Source organism: Typopeltis vanoorti, chromosome 1 (assembly GCF_054136105.1).
Source record: "Typopeltis vanoorti isolate ZY-2024b chromosome 1, IOZ_Tvanoo_1.0, whole genome shotgun sequence".
Lineage (NCBI taxonomy): Eukaryota > Metazoa > Arthropoda > Arachnida > Uropygi > Thelyphonidae > Typopeltis > Typopeltis vanoorti.
The window spans coordinates 67,100,260-67,124,610 of NC_143549.1; the positions used below are offsets into that span (position 1 = coordinate 67,100,260).

The 24,351-nt window shown below is 35.8% G+C and overlaps 1 protein-coding gene across 3 annotated transcripts in view; it reads right to left on the minus strand.

The window, feature by feature from the left end:
* LOC150110057 (CXXC-type zinc finger protein 1-like) overlaps nucleotides 1-24,351 on the minus strand; it is a 298,921-nt gene that overhangs the window by 43,353 nt on the left and 231,217 nt on the right. For all 3 annotated transcript variants that reach the window (XM_090390972.1, XM_090390959.1, XM_090390969.1), the window contains exon 13: nucleotides 18,574-18,717. In XM_090390972.1, the coding sequence (XP_090247098.1) occupies nucleotides 18,574-18,717 (144 nt within the window). The remainder of the gene's footprint in view (nucleotides 1-18,573; nucleotides 18,718-24,351) is intronic.

The window sequence follows — 24,351 nt, forward strand, 5'->3', positions numbered from 1 at the left end:
TGCAAAAAAAATGTTAGAAAAAAAATACCATTATCAAATCCTTTTAAACTTCAGTCATCTGAATCGGTGTCCGAATCACCATCACTTTCACTTAAACTGATCACCAAAGGTTCGCATAATTCTTCAGTAATTCCATCTCTGTTCCAATACATATTTTCCAATGAGGTGACATGAGAGCAATATTTTCCCCTGTTTGGACTGTAATATTTTCAATCGCCTGTTCTGAAAGCTTAAAAAGTCTCGACATGTCAATATCCACAGTTACGTTGCAATGGCGAATGGAACTTTTCACTTCTTCCCAAACATACTCAACAGCATTAATATCGCAATGATATGGTGGTTTGAAGAAAAAATTTGGAGAAAAGAGTAAAGCTAATAATAATGGCAAATACCTGTTGGATTTCTGCTCAGGACATAGACTGGTCATTACTAACACCATGTTTCAACATAAAAATGTGCACAAATTCACATGGAGAGAAGAGGTAAAGAATAAGAAAAGTCTCATTGACTATGTTATTGTTGATAGTGATGTTTTCTCCCTGGTGCAGGACACCAGAGTGTACAGAGGATTTGAAATTGGAAGTGATCACTATTTGGTCTTGAGCAGGATAAAATAGAATTTCATATTGAAAAGAATAACATGTAAGAAAGTTTTAAAGCGAATAAAAGTTGAGCAGCTCTCAGATGTGAACTGTACACTAAAATACACAATGATTATTGAAGGAAAAATGAAAGAGTTTGAGAACAGGAACCAAACATTGGAGATTCAATGGCAAGCCTTGAAGAAAACCCTGATTGATTCAGCCAGAGAGGCATGTGGTGAAGTTGTCTGCAAGGATAGAAAAATTAGAACTCCACGGTGGACAAAGGAAGTTAAAGAGGCAGTGAAGGAAAAGAAGAAAGCATATCAAAAGTTCCTGGCAAATAAGTCAGCTTGTGCTTTTAGAGAATACAGAGACAAATGCAAGAATGATAAACACAGTGTAAAACTAGCTAAACAAAAGTCATGGGAGGACTTTGGCAAGAATATAGAAAATAAATATCAAGAAGGTGGCAAAATATTCTGGAGGTTGTTGAAGAAGCTTAGGAATGGAGGAAAGAGTGCTGTAAAAGGAGTTAGAGATGATAAAGGTGACATGAAAACAGGAGAAAAAGATATCCTTGAAGCATGGAGGATGACAGCACAGTGGTAAAAAACACTGAATCAGGAATACATATCCATACTTAAGTAGAAAAAGCCATCAAAGGCTTTGAAATGTGAAAAAGCAGCAGGAGTAGATGATATTCGACCAGAAATGCTGATGTATGGTGTGATAAAAGTCTTACAGTGGCTGCACTGCATAGTTCAGAATGCCTGGACAGAGGGACGAATTCCCGATGAATGGAGTAGAGCTCTCATAGTACCCATATATAAAAAGGGAAATAAAACTGAATGTGAGAATTACAGAGGTATATCCCTACTAAGTGTTCCTGGTAAGATATATACAAGTATACTTGAGAAACAGTTGAGAAGAATTGTGGAAGAAAAGCTTGGTGAAGAATAAGCTGGATTCAGGTCAAATAGAGGCTGTCGGGATCAGATCTTCACTTTACGACAAATAGTGGAGAAATCATGGGAATATAGCGAAATCTGTATTTAAGTTTTGTCGATTTGGAAAAGGCATATGACAAGGTGCCAAGAGAGAAGCTATTCAATACGCTGCAGTTATATGGTGTCAATGAGGCATTATATAAAGCAACAGTTAGTCTTTATTTGTGTTGTAAGTCAGCAGTTAGAATTGAAGGAAGTACATGATGATGGTTTAATGTTAAATCTGGTGTGAGACAAGGATGTACATTATCCCCACTGTTATTCATTATCTATATGGATCACATTATGAGGGAAAGTGGTATTAAACATCATATCAAAATTGGAGATGTTAATGTCAGCTCTTTGCTTTATGCTGATGATGTTATATTTCTAAAGAAATCCGCTACAAGTCTGCAAGATTCTCTGACTAAATTGAATAAATGTTGTAATAGATATGGTATGAAGGTCAGCAATAAAAAGACAAAGGCAATGAAAATAGGCAGAATCATTCAAAATGTCAACTGTGTTGTGAATGGAGAACCTGTGGAACAAGTAAAATATTTTAGCTACTTAGAAATATAAGATCTGGTAATGTTGGAGTCTTGACAAGTAAGAATGATTTGGAGGAAAATTGTAGATAGGAAGTTAGTAATGATGTAAATTTTTCATGATATGGTGGTAGCCTCAAAGCTAGAAATCCATGCTCTTTGAAGCATCGTGTCGAATTTAAATAGTTTAGTTTTGGGCGAGTTTTTTTTGATCAAATTAAGCAATTCAATTTTTCGCATATCTGGGAAATGAGAAATGTTATTTGCACAGAGCCAATCCATAAGAACTTGCTTCTTATTAGACCAATTTGGAACTTTGTTTAATCGAATAGAGTGTTATGAAGCATTATCAATTATAACAACAGCATTTTTAGGACGGTTTAGAATTAGTTTTTCTTCTGCCCACTTTTTGAAGATCATAGAATTCATTTGCCCATGGTAATCTCCAGTAGTTTAATTGGCTTTGTATAGTAAGTTTGAATTCAATAAAAAACCCATTTCTCTACCCGCACACAAAATTATTATGTGCTGCGAGGCATTTCCGGTTTGTAGCACTCCACATTCTTCTTTTAGACTGCCACATTTTCCATAAGTTAAATTGCTATCAATCCATGTTTCATCTAGATACACAATCGGTCTTTTCTCTTCCCTGAAACGTCTTATTGCTCTCAAATACTGTCGTTCTAGATAAAATAATGTCACTTCGCTCCATGATAAGTTTCCTTTTATTCTAGCACTTTTTAAAACAAAATCCGATTTCATGAAGCATTTTCCTTAAAGTTTCTCTTTTCAAAGGAAAATTAATTTTTTCTTTAAGCACAGGAATCAATTTTGGAACAGTTGGCACTCTTTTCTCGACCACATAAAATTCGTGAATAGTTCTTATAACGTCTACATCAAAATCATTCAAAGCTATGGTTTCGATAGTTTTCTTTCTCTGGCGCTTTTTTTTTTTTTTAGGAGATTTAAATTTTGGCTTACCTTCACCTTTTGATTCCCTACAAATTCTTTTAACAGTTGACCCCGATACGCCCGCAATTGCACTCGCATATTTTATGACTTGAGAAGGGGGAACAAGGAGACTGCCTTTTTAACGATTCTTTTTCGCAGAATGTCAGCACATTATTTAATATTCTTTTGCAAGAGCTACTGAAACGTTTAACAACAGAACTTGTTGACTGTACTGGATCAATCATACAAATTAATAATAAAAAAAAATGCAAAAAAGCGACAACAAAAATCAAGCTAGTACTAGTACAGAGACAAACAAGAAAGCACCTGATTTTGCATGTTGGTGACCAATTCGTACATCCTTTCATTTCTTTCTCCCCTTCAGCATGAATCGACTATTCTTGGCAAAATGCCAAGGAGAGACCTACAAACAGTGGGGGAACTATGTTTTTTTTTTTTTTTAAACAGAGAGGGATTGTATGTCCAGTTTCGCCAATATAAGGTAAGTTACGGATGTAATAGATATGAACTCCAAGATGAGCCAATGGGAGGAGGGGGATCCTTAGAGAATTGAATATGTCTTAATTTTATAGCTGATTTAAAAATGGCCTTAAGATTATAATGGTATAGAATTCTATTTATTTTTTCTGATAACCCTTTAATGTATGGGATAGCTATGGTTTTACTGTATTCTATATTATTTTTTGGTGAAATTTTATGAAGAACTTCATCATGAGTATTTTTGCTATAGCCATTATTTATAAATGCATTGCTAACAATTTGTAATTCTTGTTTAAGAGCTTGTTCATTAGAGTAAATTGTTATAGCTCTGTTTCTGAGGGTTTTTGCAAAGGGTGGTGTTATGAGATACCAGTGTATTCAGGAAAGATTAGCTTTCCTGAATACAGTGGTATCTGATAGCTTTTAATGACACTTAACTGCTGCTGCTACTTCTGTTTTTGTAAGAATGCTACATATGGCTTTCTTTTTATTCAAAACATTGGTTTCTAAACGAATTTTATCAGCTATATTATTTGGAAGATACTTAAAGCCTCTATGTGGTATACAGCATCCAGTTTATTAACAGTTCTAAGTGGTGCTGCAAATAATAATAAATTTAGTTTAATCCTTTACCCATGCATAGGCAAAGTTTGCGCCTGAAGTAGTTCAGGACTGAGGCAACTCGTAGCAAAGGTGGACCAAGCTCTCATCACTCCTTGTCTCAGTATCTCCCATAATGCAAAGCACATCTCCTTGCAGACATGTATAATGCTATGCATTAAGGGAAGGGTCACTACTGAGATCAGTTTCGACCTTTATTGAAGTTTCGTCAGTGGGAGGCAGACCCAGAAGTGGCGATAATAAGGCAGAAGCAATGGAGAAGTCATGTGCTACGAAGTTTAAGCATTTATTATGTAATGAAAGATCACTATTATTTAGGGTGTGGCCAGATACAGTAAGTTGATCACATGAACGTTGCCTAGATATGGTTGGTTGCTCCATACTTCTTTGTTATTCCCTGTTAAAAGTTATTTGCTGGGGAAAAGATATCCTGATTGGTTAGATTCATATGAATTGGCATTCCAATTTTGCCATTGTTTTAAAATATGATATTAAGTTTTTCTTTATTACTTTCAGAATATGTTTAGCTGAATTATCAGTGATTCTTTCAAGCACATTCAAAATATCTGGATTCATATAACTAGAGAGTTCAGATTGTAGATTTGAATATAGGAATACACAATGGATTTGAAATGATAAGTGTTCACCATTTTTAGCTTTAAGCAGGATAAAAATGAATATCACACTGAAAAGAAAAATGTGAACAACAGTTTTGAAATTAATCAAAGTTTGAGAGCAGTATCATTTGTGAACAGAACTCATCATCTTCAAATTGCCAATATGTACCCTCAAGGAGATGTATAGGATGCTGTGATAGTATTACATGAAAAAAATTTATATTCTGAATTGATTTGTTTACTTCAGAATAAAGAAAGAAAAGCAGTGAAGGTTATATGCAAATGCCATTTGCTGCAAAAAAACAAAACACATTTCAATTTGTCAAACAGCATGTGCTAGAAGTAGATACATTAGTTGCTAAACTTGCAGCAGTAGACAAATTTCTGTGCATAAAGTTGATCATCAACAATAACTTTCTTATTTCCTGTGTGTGTTCTCTACATATGAATTTATTCACATCTTTATATTAGAATATGGTATTAGTAATGAATAAGTCCATATCAAAAAATGATAAGGAAAAAGATGAGAAATGAAATAAGCTCTTATAACACTAAAAAAAATAAAAGAAATAATTGAAAACAAAAAATTATTTGTCAAAAGTCAAATAACTGCAATAAAAGATAAGAATGGAACTACAATAAGGAACCAAGAACATATCCTAAGCAGGCTAGAAGAATTTTATAAAGAACTCTATAGTGATCCTTCAATAGATAAATCAAATATAAATAACTCTTCTCCATCGCATATGGAATTCATCCCCCCCCCCATTCGCTTCAGATGAAATAAAACAAGCATTAAAACATATGAAAAATGGAATATGTCCTGCTGAAGACCTAATTCACATAGAATTAATTAAATGGGGAGGAAACAGTATAATTCACCATGTCACAAACTTACTAAATCTATGCCTAGAAGAGGGGAAGATACCAGAAAATTGGAAAAATGCTACTCTGATACTGTTATTTAAAAAGGGGACAAAGAAGAAGTAAAAAAACTATAGACCAATTAGTATTCTCTCCAATCTGTACAAAATTCTCACAAAAGTAATAACAAACAAGTTAACCCCTCTTCTAGACTCAAATCAACCAGTAGAACAAGCAAAATTCCGTAAAGGCTTTAACACAATTGATCATATTCATGCAGTAAAACAAATAATAGAAACCTTCATTGATTATGAAAAAGCATTTGATTCCATCAAAACTAATGCAATAATCAAAGCACTCCAGAATCAGGGAGTTCCTGGAGAATATATATGGAACTCCTCCAGGCAATATACCTCACTGCAACAATCCAACTTCAGACGAAGCAATAAAATATCAATTGAAAAAGGTGTCCAACAAGGAGACTATCACCCAAAATCACAGCAGTCCTTCAAGAAATATTTAATAACATAAACTGGACAAACCTTGGTATAAAAATTAATAACAGAAACTTAACACACCTAAGATATGCAGATGCTATCATAATTTTTGCAAACACTCCAGAAGACCTTAATATAATGATAGAAGACCTATATCATGGGGTGCTTAAGGGTCAAAGCTGTATAACTGAGAGGAGACCTCCACATAGCCTTTAAAGGAATGCGGAGAACCGACCAGGGCTTCTGACCTAATGTCCAATCCTCACCTTCTCGTGGTGCACCCTGTTGGGTATCTACTTGGATACTGAACGGACGAGGATGGGCTGGCAATTTGGGATTTAGCCGACCAAATTGTAATTCTTATGGATTAAACCAAAATATAGAATGATGGTACAACATGACAAAATTTCATGCCGGCTGGGGCGTCGCCCGGTTAAACAAGGCCCCCATTGTTTTTGCCAGAGAACCATGGCGAACAGCAAAAAGTCAGCTACTGGAACAAATCTGAAAATAAACCCCAACTCAACATCACCAGAGTTAAAGATCGGTACTATCAACATAAGAAGCCTGAATGGCAAAGAAATGGAGCTAGCTGAGGAATTAGATAAGTACCAGATCGACATAATAGGGGTGACTGAAACAAAAAAAGACCAAAACTGGCGAGATCTTTCTGAGCAATAAATACAAAATGCTATATTCAAGCAATGACAATCAAGGAAAAGAAGGAGTAGCCATAGTATCCAACACTAAATACTAAAGCCTGAATGGCAAAGAAATGGAGCTAGCTGAGGAATTAGATAAGTACCAGATCGACATAATAGGGGTGACTGAAACAAAAAAGACCAAAACTGGCGAGATCTTTCTGAGCAATAAATACAAAATGCTATATTCAGGCAATGACAATCAAGGAAAAGAAGGAGTAGCCATAGTATCCAACACTAAATACGAGGCTAATCTTCTTGAATGGCAGGCAGTCTCAAGTAGAGTAATGTGGGCAAATATGAGAATGGGGAACTGGACAATGAGACTTATTGGTGCCTATGGTCCCACAGAAGGTTCTACTAAGGTAGAAGTGGAGAAATTTTTTGAGGCTTTAGAAATAGCAACTGACACAATGAAAAATGAAAAGTTGGTCCTTGTTGGGGATCTAAATAGCAGAGTAGGAAATGATTGTAATGATTGTAGGAAAATTTGGAGAAAAGAGCAAAGCTAATAATAATAATGGCAAATATCTGTTGGATTTCTGCTCAGGACATGGAATGGTTATTACTAACACCATGTTCCAACATAAAAATGTGCACAATTTCACATGGAGAGAAGAGGCTAGGAATAAGAAAAGTCTCATTGACTATGTTATTGTTGATAGTGATGGTTTCTCCCTGGTGCAGGACACCAGAGTGTACAGAGGATTTGAAATTGGAAGTGATCACTATTTAGTCTTGAGCAGGATAAAATTGAATTTCATATTGAAAAGAATAACATGTAAGAAAGTTTTAAAGCGAATAAAAGTTGAGCAGCTCTCAGATGTGAGCTGTAGACTAAAATACACAAAGATTATTGAAGAAAAAATGAAAGAGTTTGAGAACAGGAATCAAACCTTGGAGATTCAGTGGCAAACTCTGAAGAAAACATTGATTGATTCTGCCAGAGAGGCATGTGGTGAGGTTGTCTGTAAGGATAAAAAAAATCAGAACTCCCTGGTGGACACAGGAAGTTAAAGAGGCAGTGAAGGAAAAGAAGAAAGCATACCAAAAGTTCATGTCAAATAAGTCAGCTTGTGCTCTTAGAGAATATAGAGACAAATACACGAATGCTAAACACTGTGTAAAACTAGCTAAACAAAAGTCATGGGAGGACTTTGGCAAGAATATAGAAATTAAATATCAAGAAGGTGGCAAAATATTCTGGAGGTTGTTGAAGAAGCTTAAGAATGGAGGAAAGAGTGCTGTAAAAGGAGTTAGAGATGATAAAGGTGACATGAAAATGGGAGAAAAAGATATCCTTGAAGTATGGAGTAATTACTTTGAAAAACTGCTAAATGAAACAAGCAGTGATGACAGCACAGTGATAAAAAAACACTGACCAGGCATGTAGTCAGGAATACATATCATTACTTGAAGTAGAAAAAGCCATCAAAGGCTTGAAATGCGGAAAGGCAGCAGGAGTAGATGATATTCGACCAGAAATGCTGAAGTATGGTGGTATAAGAGTCTTACAGTGGCTGCACTGCATAGTTCAGAAAGCCTGGACAGAGGGACAAATTCCCGATGATTGGAGTAGAGCTCTCATAGTACCCATATATAAAAAGGGAAATAAAACTGCATGTGAGAATTACAGAGGTATTTCCCTACTGAGTGTTCCTGACAAGATCTATGCAAGTATACTTGAGAAACGGTTGAGAAGAATTGTGGAAGAAAAGCTTGGTGAAGAACAAGCTGGATTCAGGCCAAGTAGAGGCTGTCAGGATCAGATCTTCACTTTATGACAAATAGTCGAGAAAGCATGGGAATATAACAAAGATCTGTATTTAAGTTTTGTTGATCTGGAAAAGGCATGTGATAAGGTGCCAAGAGAGAAGCTATTCAATACGCTGCAGTTATATGGTGTTAATGGGGCATTATATCAAGCAATACTTAGTCTTTATTTGTGTTGTAAGTCAGCAGTTAGAATTGAAGGAAGTACAGGAAGATGGTTTAATGTTAAATCTGGTGTGAGACAAGGATGTACATTATCCCCTCTGTTATTCATTATCTATATGGATCACATTATGAAGGAAAGTGGTATTAAACATGATATCAAAATTGGAGATGTTAATGTCAGCTCTTTGCTTTATGCAGATGATGTTATACTTCTAAATAAATCCGCTACAAGTCTGCAAGATTCTCCGACTAAATTGAATAGCTGTTGCAATAGATATGGTATGAAGGTCAGCAATAAAAAGGCAAAGACAATGAAAATAGGCAGAATCATCGAAAATGTCAACTGTGTTGTGAATGGAGAACCTGTGGAACAAGTAAAACATTTCAGCTATTTAGGCACGATTTTTACTGAAGTTGGCAAATTAAATATAGAAATAGATAACAGAATCAGCAAAGCTGGTATGGTGGGAAGTCAATTGAATAAATTCATATGGAATAAGAGAGAAATTAGTCGGAACACTAAATTAGCTGTATACAAGACTGTGTTCAAACCAGTTTTAACTTATGGATCTGAGAGCTGGGTCAGAAGTAAAACACTTGACCAAAGACTAGAGACCACAGATATGAGAGTCCTGAGAAAGATTATAGGCGTGAACAGATGGCATCAATGGCAGTATCATATTAAAAACAAGGATATTAGGAAAGAACTTGACATTGTCAGCATTCAGGAATGCGTTAGCAGAGCTAATCTCAGGTGGTATGGTCACTTAAACAGAATGGGCGAAGAAAGATTAGCAAAACAAGATTAGCAAAACAGAGAAAGATTAGCAAAACACTTGTTTTGCTAATCTTTCTCTGCCAGGTTGGCAGCAAAACGACCCAGAGGAAGACCGAGATATAGGTGGATTGATAAGGTACAAAGTGCTTTAGACGATAGAAATATAAGATCTGATAATGTTGGAGTGTTGACAAGTAACAGACTGATTTGGAGGAAAATTGTAGATAGGAAATTAAAAGTGATGTAATTTTTTTCATGTAGTACTGTCATATCCTGTACACCCCTTGAGGGTACATGGCAGGAATTTGATGATGATGACCTATATCATGAAAGCAGAAAAGTCGGTATAAAGATAAACAGAGAAAAAAATAAAATCATGTTTAATCATTTTGTAACACCAAAAAACATAATAATAGAAAACAATTTCTTGGAAAGAGTCTTTTCATATACATACTTAGGTCATCTCATTGATCTAAACTATGGACTCCAAAAGGAAATAAATAGGAAAGTTCAACTTGCCTGGAGTGAATTCAGAAAACTGAAAAGCATTTTTCAAAACAATGATGTCCCACTCTGTTTAAAAAAGGAAGACATTTAACCAATGTATACTTCTAGTCATCTCATATGGTTGTGAAACTTGGTTGCTAACAAAACGACTGGCAAATAAATTAACAACTCAAAGAAAAATGGAGCGGTTGATGCTAGGCATCATATTAAAAGGTAAGAAGCAAAACACCTGGATAAGAAGCCAGACTCGCATCACTGACATCATTCTTCACCACAAGCAACTAAAATGGAAATGGGCCGGATATCTATCCAGAAGAGAAGATGAGCGATGGAACACCATACTAACAAACTGGATTCCTAAAGAAGGGAAACGAGGTCGATGACGTCCTAAAAGAAGGTGGAGTGATGAACTGTCAAAGTTTGTTGGGGAAAATTGTTCAACCATTGCCAAGAACAGAGAAAGGATGAAAGAACTGGAGGAGGCCTTCGTCCAGAAGTGGACAGAAAATGGCTGAAAAAAAAGAAGTAGTAGTCCATATCCAGAACACAAATTCAGCAAGTACTTATATACCAGTATTTAGCTAAGGATGAACTACATTTTTACCTGTGTCTGAAAGCATTTTCACAACTACAGTCAAATGTCGACATATATTTCTTGCACATACAAATAAATTATGTTACACAAAACACATGTTATAAATTTCATACAAATTTAATCCTAATATGTTTTTTGGAAAAGTTACAAATTTTCTAAAAACGTAGTTAAGGAATTAATGTACAATACTTACAGAAAACTATGCAGAGAGACACTTCAGTATGAAATATGTCCACTCCAAACTGCAATGCATTCAATGTCATACCATGTATGACAAACTGGCTTACTCTTCCTTTACAACAAGAAATTAGGCCCTTGTTTGTATTCTGGAGGGGAATTTTGAGCAACAATGCATCTCCCTATTACATCCTAAATGTGTTCTATGGGGGTTGAGATCTGGGGACCAGCAACTCAATTCAATTAATATCCACAGTCTCCAGAAGTATCTCCACTGTTCATGAATGATGTGGTGTTAGCAATGTCATTCGTAAAAATGGATTCTTTACCTACAGCACCATGGAACAATCACACATGATGTTGAAGAACTTCACTGCAATATCATTCACCAGTCGTTGTCCTTTTTTTTCAGCACTTGTAGCTCAGTACATCCATTAAGCATAATGGATGTATCAAGAACATTCTCACGATGGTAAGCAGTACCACTTTCACGCCAGATTGAGTGTCATCTAGAATCAGAGGAAAAACCAAAGCGACTCTCACCTGTAAAGAGTACACCAGCCCACTGGTGGCTTGTCCAATTTTTATGGATATAACACCACTAAAAACATGCTCTATGGTGAGCTGTGCATAAAGTGATCCAAGACAATAGGCTTTTGGGCATATAGGCCTACTTGTCGCAGACATCTTGCCACAGTTTGTCGAGATATCTGTGTACCTGTGCTTGAATGAAGCTAACTTGCAAGCTGATCTGCCGTGGTGTGTCAATTAGCTTTGCTGTTATAACCGAAATTCTGTCCTCATGCTCCATGGTAGAGTGAGGGCAACTTCTTAGCAAACGTCTGGAACACATTCCATTGGTTTTAAATGCTGCCCAGGGGCTGGATACAATGCTATGTGAGATTGCAAACTTTCTGGCAATATCAGTAATTCTGTGACCTTCTTCAAGGCTTTCCAATAATTCTTTCCCATGTGAAATCATCTAGATGATGTTTTTGAGACATTACAAGGCATCCAAGTTTGCAACTTTATTCCTTCATGAAAAGAGCTTTCTTCAAACACAATTTGCTTAGCACAGCCTTTTGCCTTTTATACTGTTGAGTGCAACCACCACATGACTCTTTTGCATGCAATTCGATACTTTGAATGTGTACCTGCTTTCTACTCAAAAATCGTCAGTTATACAGATAACCATAAGCTCATTCGTTTGAATTTGTGATTGTAATCTTCAAAAATAGTGTTCATCATTACGTTTTTGGACACCAGTGTTTATATACAGTAAACCGTCGATTTAACAGACTAATGGGAGATTTCAACTATGATAACATTGACTGGAAGGAGGAGAGGATACATGGGAGGAGGGAATTTTCCTCCCATGTGTTTATGCAGTTATTAAGGGATAACTATCTGCGACAGCATAATGGAAAATACTAGGGGGTCAGAGAGTGCTTGACCTAGTAATTGCATCTGAGAATTTGGCTGTAACGAATATGACAATTGGTAAGAGTGATCGGAGGGTCTTGCCTTGGGAGGTGGCTAAAGGTGTGGAATTTACAATTAAGACAGGGCACATGTGGAATTATCAGGCTGGTAAGTATGACAAACTTAAGAGATTGATTGGTTCAGTGCCATGGCATGTACAACTGCAAGGGCTAGAAGTTGATAGTGCAAGGGAGGCAGTTAAGAAGTGTTTGCATGAAGCAATGGCTGACAGTATACCTAGAGTCCGAATAATAAATCAAGTAGGGGTTAAATGGATGAATAACACCATTAAGCTTGAGCTACAAAAAAAGAAACAACTATGGAGGGAATTTAAGGAGAAAGGTGACCGGCAGGCACATGAACGGTATAAAATGCAGGCCAGAAGGGTAACGAGTGTGGTAAGAAAAGCAAAAAAAGGATTACAAAAGAACATTGGCCAAGCAGGCTAAAGAGAATCCTAAACAGTTTTTTCGATATGTTGCAAGTAAAAATGTATATGGCAGAATGATTTTAAAGACTGATGGTAGGGAGGTAACCGAATCAGTTGATATAGTTGAATTACTGAGCGAGCACTTTGCAAGAGTATATCATCCAGGTGGTGACATTGCAGAAATGAACGAACCAATAGATTATACGGAAATTGTGGTGAATGAGGTGGAGGTGAGTAGTCGATTGCAAAACCTCAATGTCAATACATCTGTGGGATTGGATGGTATATCAGCTCGTGTCGTACGTTAAGCGGCTAAAGAATTGTCAGTACCCTGGACCATTTTGTTTAATCTGAGTCGCAGGTCTGGGTTAGTCCTGAGGGGGCAGAAAGAGGGGAAAATAGTTCCACTGCATAAAGGAGGATCCAAGACTATTGTTGTAAATTACCGACCGATTAGCATATCAGGAATTGTTGTCAAGGTCTTGGAGAAATTAGTCAAGAGAAGAATACAGGATTGGATAGACGAAACCGGGATACTGTATGGGGGACAACATGGTTTTGGGGTAGATCATGCCTCAGTAACTTGCTCACGTTTTATAACACAGTGACAGCTGAACTGGATAAGGGTAATGGATTTACAGTGATTCTACTGGATTTGCCAAGGCCTTTGACAGGATACCACATGGAATTCTAATCAGTAAACTGGAGCGGATGGGGATGAATATAGGGTTGGTGAGACGGATAGGAGGGTGGTTGATGGAGAGATACCAGAGAGTGGTATATTCAGGAGTGGAGTCCAAAAGATGCTTTAAGACTAGTGGTGTGCCACAGGGTTCTGTTCTTGGATTACTACTTTTCAATTTGTTCATTAACGATATAGGAAAGGATCTAAGAGGAAGTGTTCACTTGTTTGCTGATAATGCAAAGTTCATCATGATCAAATTCCTGCCGTGTACCCTCAAGGAATGTACAGGATATGATAGTACTACATGAAAAAAATTACATCATTATTAATTTCCTATCTACAATTTTCCTCCAAATCAGTCTGCTACTTGTCAAGACTCCAACATTATCAGATCTTATATTTCTATCGTCTAAGGCACTTTGTACCGTATCAATCCATCTATATCTTGGTCTTCCTCTGGGTCGTTTTGCTGCCAACCTGGCAGAGAACACTTGTTTTGCTAATCTTTCTTCATCCATTCTGTTTAAGTGACCATACCACCTGAGATTAGCTCTGCTAACGCATTCCTGGATGCTGACAATGTCAAGTTCTTTCCTAATAATCTCGTTTTTAATATGATATCCATCGATGCCATCTGTTCACGCCTATAATCTTTCTCAGGACTCTCATATCTGCAGTCTCTAGTCTTTGGTCAAGTGTTTTACTTCTGACCCAGCTCTCAGCTCCATAAGTTAAAACTGGTTGGAACACTGTCTTGTATACAGCTAATTTAGTGTTCCAACTAATTTCTCTCTTATTCCATATGAATTTATTCAGTTGACTTCCCACCATACCAGCTTTGCTGATTCTGTTGTTTATTTCTATATTTTATTTACCATCTTCAGTAAAAATCTTGCCTAAATAGCTGGAATGTTTTACTTGTTCCACAGGTTCTCCATTTACAACACAGTTGACATTTTCAATGATTCTGCCTATTTTCATTGTCTTTGTCTTTTTATTGCTGACCTTCATACCATATCTATTACAACAGTTATTCAATTTAGTCAGAGAATCTTGCAGACTTGTAGCAGATTTATTTAGAAGTATAACATCATCCGCATAAAGCAAAGAGCTGACATTAACATCTCCAATTTTGATATCGTGTTTAATACCACTTTCCTTCATAATGTGATCCATATAGATAATGAATAACAGAGGAGATAATGTACATCCTTGTCTCACACCAGATTTAACATTAAACCATCTTCCTGTACTTCCTTCAATTCTAACTGCTGACTTACAACTCAAATAAAGACTAAGTATTGCTTGATATAATGCCCCATTGACACCATATAACTGCAGCGTATTGAATAGCTTCTCTCTTGGCACCTTGTCATATGCCTTTTCCAAATCGACAAAACTTAAATACAGATCTTTGTTACATTCCCATGCTTTCTCGACTGTTTGTCGTAAAGTGAAGATCTGATCCTGACAGCCTCCATTTGGTCTGAATTCAGCATGTTCTTCACCAAGCTTTTCTTCCACAATTCTTCTCAACCTTTTCTCAAGAATACTTGCATAGATCTTGCCAGGAACACTCAGTAGAGAAATACCTCTGTAATTCTCACATGCAGTTTTATTTCCCTTTTTATATATGGGTACTATGAGAGCTCTACTCCAATAATCGGGAATTCATCCCTCTGTCCAGGCTTTCTGAACTATGCAGTGCAGCCACTGTATGACTCTTATACCACCATACTTCAGCATTTCTGGTCGAATATCATCTATTCCTGCTGCCTTTCCACATTTCAAGCCTTTGATGGCTTTTTCTTCTTGAAGTAAGGATATGTATTCCTGACTGCATGCCTGCTCAGTGTTTTTTACCACTGTGCTGTCATCACTGCTTGTTTCATTTAGCAGTTTTTCAAAGTAATTACTCCATACTTCAAGGATATCTTTTTCTCCTGTTTTCATGTCACCTTTATCATCTCTAACTCCTTTTACAGCACTCTTTCCTCCATTCCTTCAAGCTTCTTCAACAACCTCCAGAATATTTGGCCACCTTCTTGATATTTATTTTCTATATTCTTGCCAAAGTTTTCCCATGACTTTTGTTTAGCTAGTTTTACACTGTGTTTAGCATTCTTGCATTTGTCTCTGTATTCTCTAAGAGCACAAGCTGACTTATTTGACAGGAACTTTTGATATGCTTTCTTCTTTTCCTTCACTGCCTCTTTAACTTCCTTTGTCCACCGTGGAGTTCTAATTTTTCTATCCTTGCAGACAACTTCACCACATTCCTCTCCATCTGAATCAATCAGGGCTTTTTTCAAGGCTTGCCACTGAATCTCCAAGGTTTGATTCCTGTTCTCAAACTCTTTCATTTTTTCTTCAATAATCTTTGTGTATTTTAGTCTACAGTTCACATCTGAGAGCTGCTCAACTTTTATTCGCTTTAAAACTTTCTTACATGTTTTTCTTTTCAATATGAAATTCAATTTTATCTTGCTCAAGACTAAAATAGTGATCACTTCCAATTTCAAATCCTCTGTACACTCTGGTATCCTGCACCAAGGAGAAAACATCACTATCAACAATAACATAGTCAATGAGACTTTTCTTATTCCTAGCCTCTTCTCTTCATGTGAATTTGTGCACGTTTTTATGTTGGAACATGGTGTTAGTAATAACCAGTCCATGTCCTGAGCAGAAATCCAACAGATATTTGCCATTATTATTAGCTTTGCTCTATTCTCCAAATTTTCCCAAAATATTTTTGTATGTCTGACAATTACTTCCTACTCTGCTATTTAGATTCCCAACCAGGACCAACTTTTCATTTTTCATTGTGTCAGTAGCTTTCTCTAGAGACTCAAAAAATTCCTCCACTTCTGTCTTAGTAGAGTCTTCTGTGGGACATAGGCACAAATAAGTCTGATTGTCCAGTTCCCCATTCTGATATTTGCCCACGTCACTCTACTTGAGATTGCCTGCCATTCAAGAAGATTAGCCTCGTATTTAGTGTTGGATACTATGGCTACTCCTTCTTTTCCTTGATTGTCATTGCCTGAATATAGCATTTTGTATTTATTGTTCAGAAAGATCTCGCCAGTCTTTGTCTTTTTTTGTTTCGGTCACCCCTATTATGTCCATCTGGTACTTATTTAATTCCTCAGCTTTCAGATTGTGTGCTTTCAGATTTCTTCCAGTAGCTAACTTTTCAAGGTTCGCCCTGGTTCCCTGGCAAAAACAATGGTGGGCCTTGTTTAACTGGATGATGCCACAGCCGGCATGAAATTTTGTCATGTTGTAACCATCATTTTCTATATTGGTTTAGGCTAATAAGAATACAATTTGGTTGGCTAAATCCCAAATTGTCAGCCCATCCTCGTTCGTTCAGTATCCAAGTAGATACCCAGCAGGGTGCACCACGAGAACGTGAGGATTGGACATTAGGTCAGAAGCTCTAGTCGGTTCTCCGCATTCGTTTAAAGGCTATGTGGAGGTGTTCTCTCAGTTATACAGCTTTCACCCTTAAGCACCCTTGATGCAAAGTTGGGTAGAGCAATTGTGAGTGCACAGGATGTCAAAATTTTGCAGGATGATTTGGATAGTTTGGAGGACTGGGCTAGGGAAAATGGATATCAATTTAATGTGGCAAAGGTAATGCATTTTGGAGTGAAAAAATTAGCAGCAGTATATCACATTGGTGGAACCGTACTCCAGGAGATTGATGAGGCCATGGATTTGGGAGTGTTGCTGGATAGGGAGTTGAAGTTTAGGGGGCACATTGCAAAAGTGGCTAAATTAGCTCATCAAATCACTTGGTTACTGAAAAAAATACTTTAACAAGCAGAGATAAACAAGTTATTGTTCCTCTATATCGAGCACTGATAAGACCCCCATCTAGACTACTGTGCCCAGATATGGGTGCCATAGTTTCTTCTTGATGGGGAGGAGGTGGAGAGGATCCAGAGGCGAGTGACCGAGATGATAGCAGGTCTGTGGAATGAACCTTATGAGAACAGATTGAAGATTTATGGGTTGCAAAAATTGGTTGATAGGCAGAAAAGGGGTGATATGATTGAGACATTCAAATTACTGAAGGGTTTCTATAAGATTATTCTAGAAGATATTTTTGAGAATAGGACTGGTGGTGGGAGGACTAGGGGCCCATACACGGAAGCTGGGCAAGAATGTGATTAGCAGGGGTGTTAGAGCTAGGTTTTTTACTTGGAGAGTGGTAAATGAGTGGAATAAGCTGCCAGAGTCTGTTGTGGGTGCTATGACCGTGAATGAGTTCAAGGCGAGGTATGATAGATACTGTGTAAATGTCGAATAGTTGCGTTTGATATGATTAGGGCCTCCCTCGATGAGTCTGTCGACTCCTTGGAGTTGCCCGAAATAATAATAATAACAGGGACTAAGAGGTGTCTGTTAAATCGCAGATTTTTTAAAATAAAAATATCTGCAACATTATATTGCAATTTTATCATTAGCACTGTAATAACAAAAAAATTTTTTTTACACACACTTTTAGATAAGTTAATGTGAAGTTAATGTTCAATGCTAAGGCACTTGGTTTAGGTAATCCTGCTTTGAAAAAACTATCAAGTTTTTTTTTGAACTTTTGAATTCTGCTGTTTTATAATTAACTCCCTAAAATTCCGAAAATGTGTGTAATAAAACTGCCAGAGAAAGTCACACCACACGACAAAAGAACCAATTACAGTGCGATTGGTGTGATCACGTCCTAATCATTCGCCGAACATGTTTTATAAGCTGTGACTCATTTATGTCGACTAAATTACTACAGTGTTTTCCAACACATGATGGCCTATTCGCCAAAATTTGTTAAAAACAGGAAATTAAAACAAAAAATAACCTGTTAATTTAATTATAAGCAAATCTTGGGTTAAAAGCATTTAAAAATTAATAGGGTGTTAATTTTCACGTGACGTATGGACCAGAAATTTTGTCTGTTAAATCGAGGGTTTACTGTATATATATATATATATATATGACATCATTATTAATAAGATTATTATTACTACTACTATTACTATGATAATTACAATTATTACATTTCTTCTTCAACAATCAAATTATTTAAGATTTATTTTAATACATACTTTTGGTTCTTTGGAATGTTCAGGACATAAAATTCTTAATCTCTTACAGTAGGTTCTCTGCTGAGGATTATAATAATCACAAAACATGTTACTGCCTTCAATTCTAGTTTTATAAAATGATCCAAAAGATGTCTGACTTTCATACTGGAAGAAAAAGCGTGAAATCATAAATCAGTATAATCATAAATATTAGTATAATTACTATTTTTTGTTTGTTTGTTTTAGTTGTAAGAATTTTTATTCTTAGCAGAAAAAGTAATGTATATACATTTAGAAGTCAATAAGAGATATGCTTAATGACCCAGTTCTAAAAACCTATGCTACATCTGTGTCAAAACATAAATTAACTAAAAGGTTTGGATAGAGAAATGCAAAATATTTCATTTTAGCACGATTCCTTTACTATACACTTAGTACTGTAAAGGAATAATCAATACACTTAGTCTAGCAGCTATCCAGAATTCTACCGCTCACTCTCATTACAGCCAATATCATTGTAGTGAATTACTTGCCAGAGCCAACTATAGAAAGGCTCAAGTCCAATCCACAGCAATGCTATACTAAAGAAAATTCAGTATAATAAAGTATTTCTTCTGTTTGTACAAGTTCACTATAATGAGAGTTGAGTGAATAAATTTTTTTTAATATATTCTGTATACATGATTTTTTTTTTTTTTTTTTTTGATAAGCTACACCATTTCTCAGATACTACAGTATCCATATATTCTCATAGAAAAGAAATAAAATAAGAAAATCTAGTTTGCTTCATTTTCAATTATCTTACTTTCCTACTCACTATTTCCCTCCAAAATAAAATTTGTGTCTGATGCTGCATTCGTTATTTTCAAAATAACAGATTTCAAATACAGCCATCCAGCATTTCAATAAACCTATTTTTGAATTTTTGACTTTTCTGGATGAAAATTCTCTTTCTTTAAATATAAGCTAAAACAAAGTCTGCACCTTCTGAAACATAACTCTACTACTTTTAGTCAATTCCCACAAGTTCCATAATTTGTACTATGAGATTTATATACTTCTCAATAAAATGTATTTTTTCTTTTATTATTATTATGTGACACCTCCAGGGGAATCCAAAGACTCATCGAGGGAGAGTGTGCCAACAGCATCGAATGATTGTTCCCCGTCCAACTACGCAAAATTAACTTTTTGCGTGAGCCATTAGTAGTAGAGGCTCTACCAATCGACCAACCTTTGCTGGCAAGCTCTGGCAACAGAACTTTAAGCAAGCAAAAATTTAAACTACATGAAAGGCATTAAATTTTCATCTAACAGACATGCAAGTTGAAGCTGTCTATGAAAAAGAAGCTGTCTATTTATTAAAAAGATGTTGTATATCCATTTTAATTCCACAGTCAGATTAAAACTTTCCTAAAAGCTTATGAGAAGCTTATCTTCGGTATTACAGTTGCCTTGGTTGGCACTACTTAAAAGATGTGTATTTAAGTTTCACAGGCCTAACAGCTGTTTCAAACTGTTTGGTTTTTGTAGCCAGAAGCCTTTTAGGCTCTTATTTTAGGGTTTTTTTTTCCCCTCTGCTTCTCACTCCAAACTATCTGGAGCAATTTTACATGACTATAATAACCATCTATAGCAATTTTACATGACTGAATTTATGTAGCTTAATGGAAGGCAAACAGGCATCTGTAGAATAACAGACTGAATTTAATTGCTATTAATATTTATTTATTTTAACAAAATGGCATCATATCTTCCATCAAAAGGTAGGTGTATGTAGGCACTAAAAAATAGAAAGTGATAACGAAGACTATCCAAAAATTCTAACTCATGCTTGATATTCAACTGAGTCTCATGATAATATTGTGCCAAATTTTTTAAAAGTGAACAGAACGTGTCAAGTTTTTAAAAGTTTTATTAGAATCCATGAAATATCTCTTTGACTTACATGTTTGTTTGTTTCTACCATACATTATGATGGGAATCAACGACATGATCTTGTATATCAGAGCAGAGACATGTACCTTCAGTACTGTCTAAGAGATCCACTCTTTTAAGATTAGCTTGGCATTTTTTAAATGGTAATCCCATGTATGACAAGTGTGACAACCTCATAGCATATTAGTAATGTAGATGGACAGAAAGTTGAGGAGAAACAATGAAATCATTAACACTGGATTTGAGATATACATATTATCTCATATTTTCTAAATATGAGATATGTGAGAGAAGAGGTTATTCAAAAGAAACAGAAGTAGAGAATGAATAAAGAGGAAGAAAATTTTGCTCTGAGAGTTTGAAGATGAACTGCAAGGGATAAATAGCTGCTGCTGCATGTATTTTAGCATGTTCATGCCAGGCTATTTAGCATGTTAGGTGGGAACTCACCTGACTCATTCAACACATCTCTTTTGCATTGGGCAGACACTAGTTTATATTGACATATACACTATACAGTGGAACCTCTGTTGTCAAATATAATTCGTTCCTAGAGGCTGCTCGGAAACCGATTTGTTTGAAAACTGAAACCCTTTCCCCATAAGAATTAATGTAAAATGGATTAATCCGTACCCGAACCCAAGATGATTGCTTATTTAAACCTTTATAACAGTACTTCATACATAAAATTGTATACAAAACAATGAAAATGTATAAAATCTTACTCAAAAAGAATAAACACAATAAATAGATAAAATATAGACAAAAATTGATTGCCTCTTTATTTTTGAGTATTGTACAAATCGTTGATTTCGCCACCCCGAACTGCATAACATGATCCGAGACACGAATGGCATTTTCATGTTTGGATGCGATTTCTTTTTTTTCACCTATCGTTGTTCTAACAACTTTTCTTTTCGCTTTGCTGCCATCACTATCCTTCTTTGCCCCCCCCCCAAAAAAAAAACAACAAAACACAAACAAAATCAAGAAAATGCACTGCAAATTCGAGCAGGTGTCTGTACTAAGTGGAGGCTGTGGCGTAACTGACACTCTCCCGCAGTACATCTCATCCCACAGAGCATGTGGTTGCCAGTTTGCCTGTTCGGGAACCGAGATTCTGTTCAGAAACTGGTGCGCTTTTCTTCGGAAAATATGTTCAGGAACTGATTTGTTCAAGATGAGAGTCGATCAACAACCGAGGTTCCACTGTATACACTACATACAATATATATACACTAGTTTATATTGATATCGATGTTTATAAACATCGATGTCAATGTTTCTGACAACGAATTTTATTTATAAATTTAGTATTTCTGAACTGCTAATGATACTGAAACTGTAATTCTATTTGATTTCAAGTTATATAATTTTTTTTCTTCTGAAAATTTACTTTACATAAATTTGTTGGTTTTTGCATCCAATGACTTATGAACAAGTGTGACCACATACTTTCTGCAAATGAAAATTTGAAATATGTTGTTATTTAGTTAGTGCACCCAGCGTGATAAAACTTCTATATTATTTTGGCAACATAGAAATGTCTGTGGGAATGGAAGTAATTTTCATTATACATGTGAAATTTCATTCCAAATATCTCTAATTATCACTAAATATAATATATAGCCTCTACTTCTATTTGCATTATAACACAATAAAAACTTATTGTTTTGCTTGTATCTGTGCAATAAGGAGAACGAGGAGGAGATATTTTCATTCCAGTCTTCACAAACAAGAGACAATATTCAAGAGATCAATTTTGGCTTGAGGTTATATGTGAGTGATTGGTTAATTTAGCAATCATGTAAAATCGTGTCATTTTTATCTGTTTTATTTTATTTATTATTTATTTTTTATTAGAAAATTAGAGAAAGCTGTATAACTGAGAAGAGACCTCCACATAGCCTTTACAGGAATGCAGAGAACTGACCAGGGATTCTGATCTAATGTCCAATCCTCACCTTCTCAAGGTGCACACCCTGCTAGGTATCTACCTCAATGCTGAAAGAACCAGAATGGGCTGGTAATTTGGAATTTAGCCAACCAAACTGTATTCTTATTGACTTAAATCACAATATAAAAGGTGCAACATGACAGAATTTCATGAAGTTCAGCCTCGACCATAGATGGTAACATTATCGGCAAGATTTTTTTTCTTCTAAGTTAATACATCTGTCTTATATAAGCATCCATGTGAAATTGCAGGTCATTTTATCATAAATATTTTGTTTGGATAACATTCAGTATCGTTAGGTTATAAAATTCTTTGTGAAAGAAGGTTTAACAAGAAAAGAAATTCATAAAAGTTTATGGACACTCTTCTCCTTCGTATTCGACAATTAAGAAATGGGCGGCCGAGTTTAAACATGGCCATACCACCTTGAAGATAATCCACATGAAGGACATCCAAAAAGTGTAACAACACCAGAAATCATTGATCAAGTGCACGATATGGTATTGGATAACCGGCGAGTCAAAGTGCATGAAATTGTGGAGACTACAGGCATTTCAAAAGAACGTGCAGGATATATTTTGCATGAAGAATTGCAAATGAAAAAGCTTTGCGCAAAATGAGTGCTGCGCATGCTCACAGCAGATAAAAAATTCACTTGCCTGAAAATCTCTGAACAGTGCTTGGAGCATTTTAACAAGAATAAAACTGATTTTGTGCATGATTAATTACTATAGATTAGACTTGGATTCACCATTACATACCAGAATCCAAAGAGCAGTCAAAACAGTGGACAGAAGCCAACTGTTCAGCACCAAAGAAGACAAAGTCAGTTCCGTCAGCAGGAAAGGTCATGGCATCGGTGTTTTGGGATGCTAAAGGCATTTTGTTTATTAATTATCTTGAAAGGGGTGAAACAATAACTGGGGAATATTATTCCAATCTTTTAACCAGGCTAGACGAGAAAAAAAAGTTATAAGAAAAGAAATGGTTTGCAGAAGAAAAAAATCATCTTTCAACAGGACAGTGCACCTGCCCACAAAAGTGTTTTGTCAATGGAAAAATTAAGGAATCTGCACTATGAATTATTGGAACATCCACCCTATTCTCCAGATTTGGCTCCCTCTGACTTCTATCTCATCCCTAAACTAAAACTCTTCCTCTCTGGTCAGCATTTTTCTTCGAATCAAGAGGTGATTGCAGCTGTAGAGGGGTATTTTGCAGATCTTACTGAGAACTACTACTACAGGGAAGGGATAATGGCACTGGAGAATCACTGGAATAAATGTATTAGTCTTAAAAGAGATTATATTAAAAAAATAAAAATAATTTTAAAATTATAAATTCATTTTTTTATTGTTAGGCCGAGGACTTTTCAGACCACCCTCGTATTCAGGTAATGACAATCAAGGAAAAGAAGAAGTAGTTATAGTATTTAACACTAAATATGAGGCTAATCTTCTTGAATGGCAGGCAATATCAAGTAGAGTCATCTAGGCAAATTGAATGGGGAACTGGACAATGAGACTTATTTGTTCTGATGGTCCCACATAAGGTTCTACTAAGGTAAAAGTGGAGTAATTTTTTTTGAGGCTTGAGAGCAGGGGTCGCCAAACTTTTTTGACCATATCCTTCAAGAGTATCTTGACTTTTTATCGAACACCTCTATTTTACTATTATGTAATTATAATAGGACAAGCAAAAAAGACACTTATGTGAGTTTTGTGACTGTTTATTTTATAGTTACAATGTTTATTGTATGTATAACATATATTATATAGTATATATTATTATATTACTATTACTATCACTAGTAATATCACTGGTATTAGTAGTGATATTAATAATCTACTTGTATTAATATCACTAGTATTACAACCAGCCATGCTCAACACTTCAACATAGAG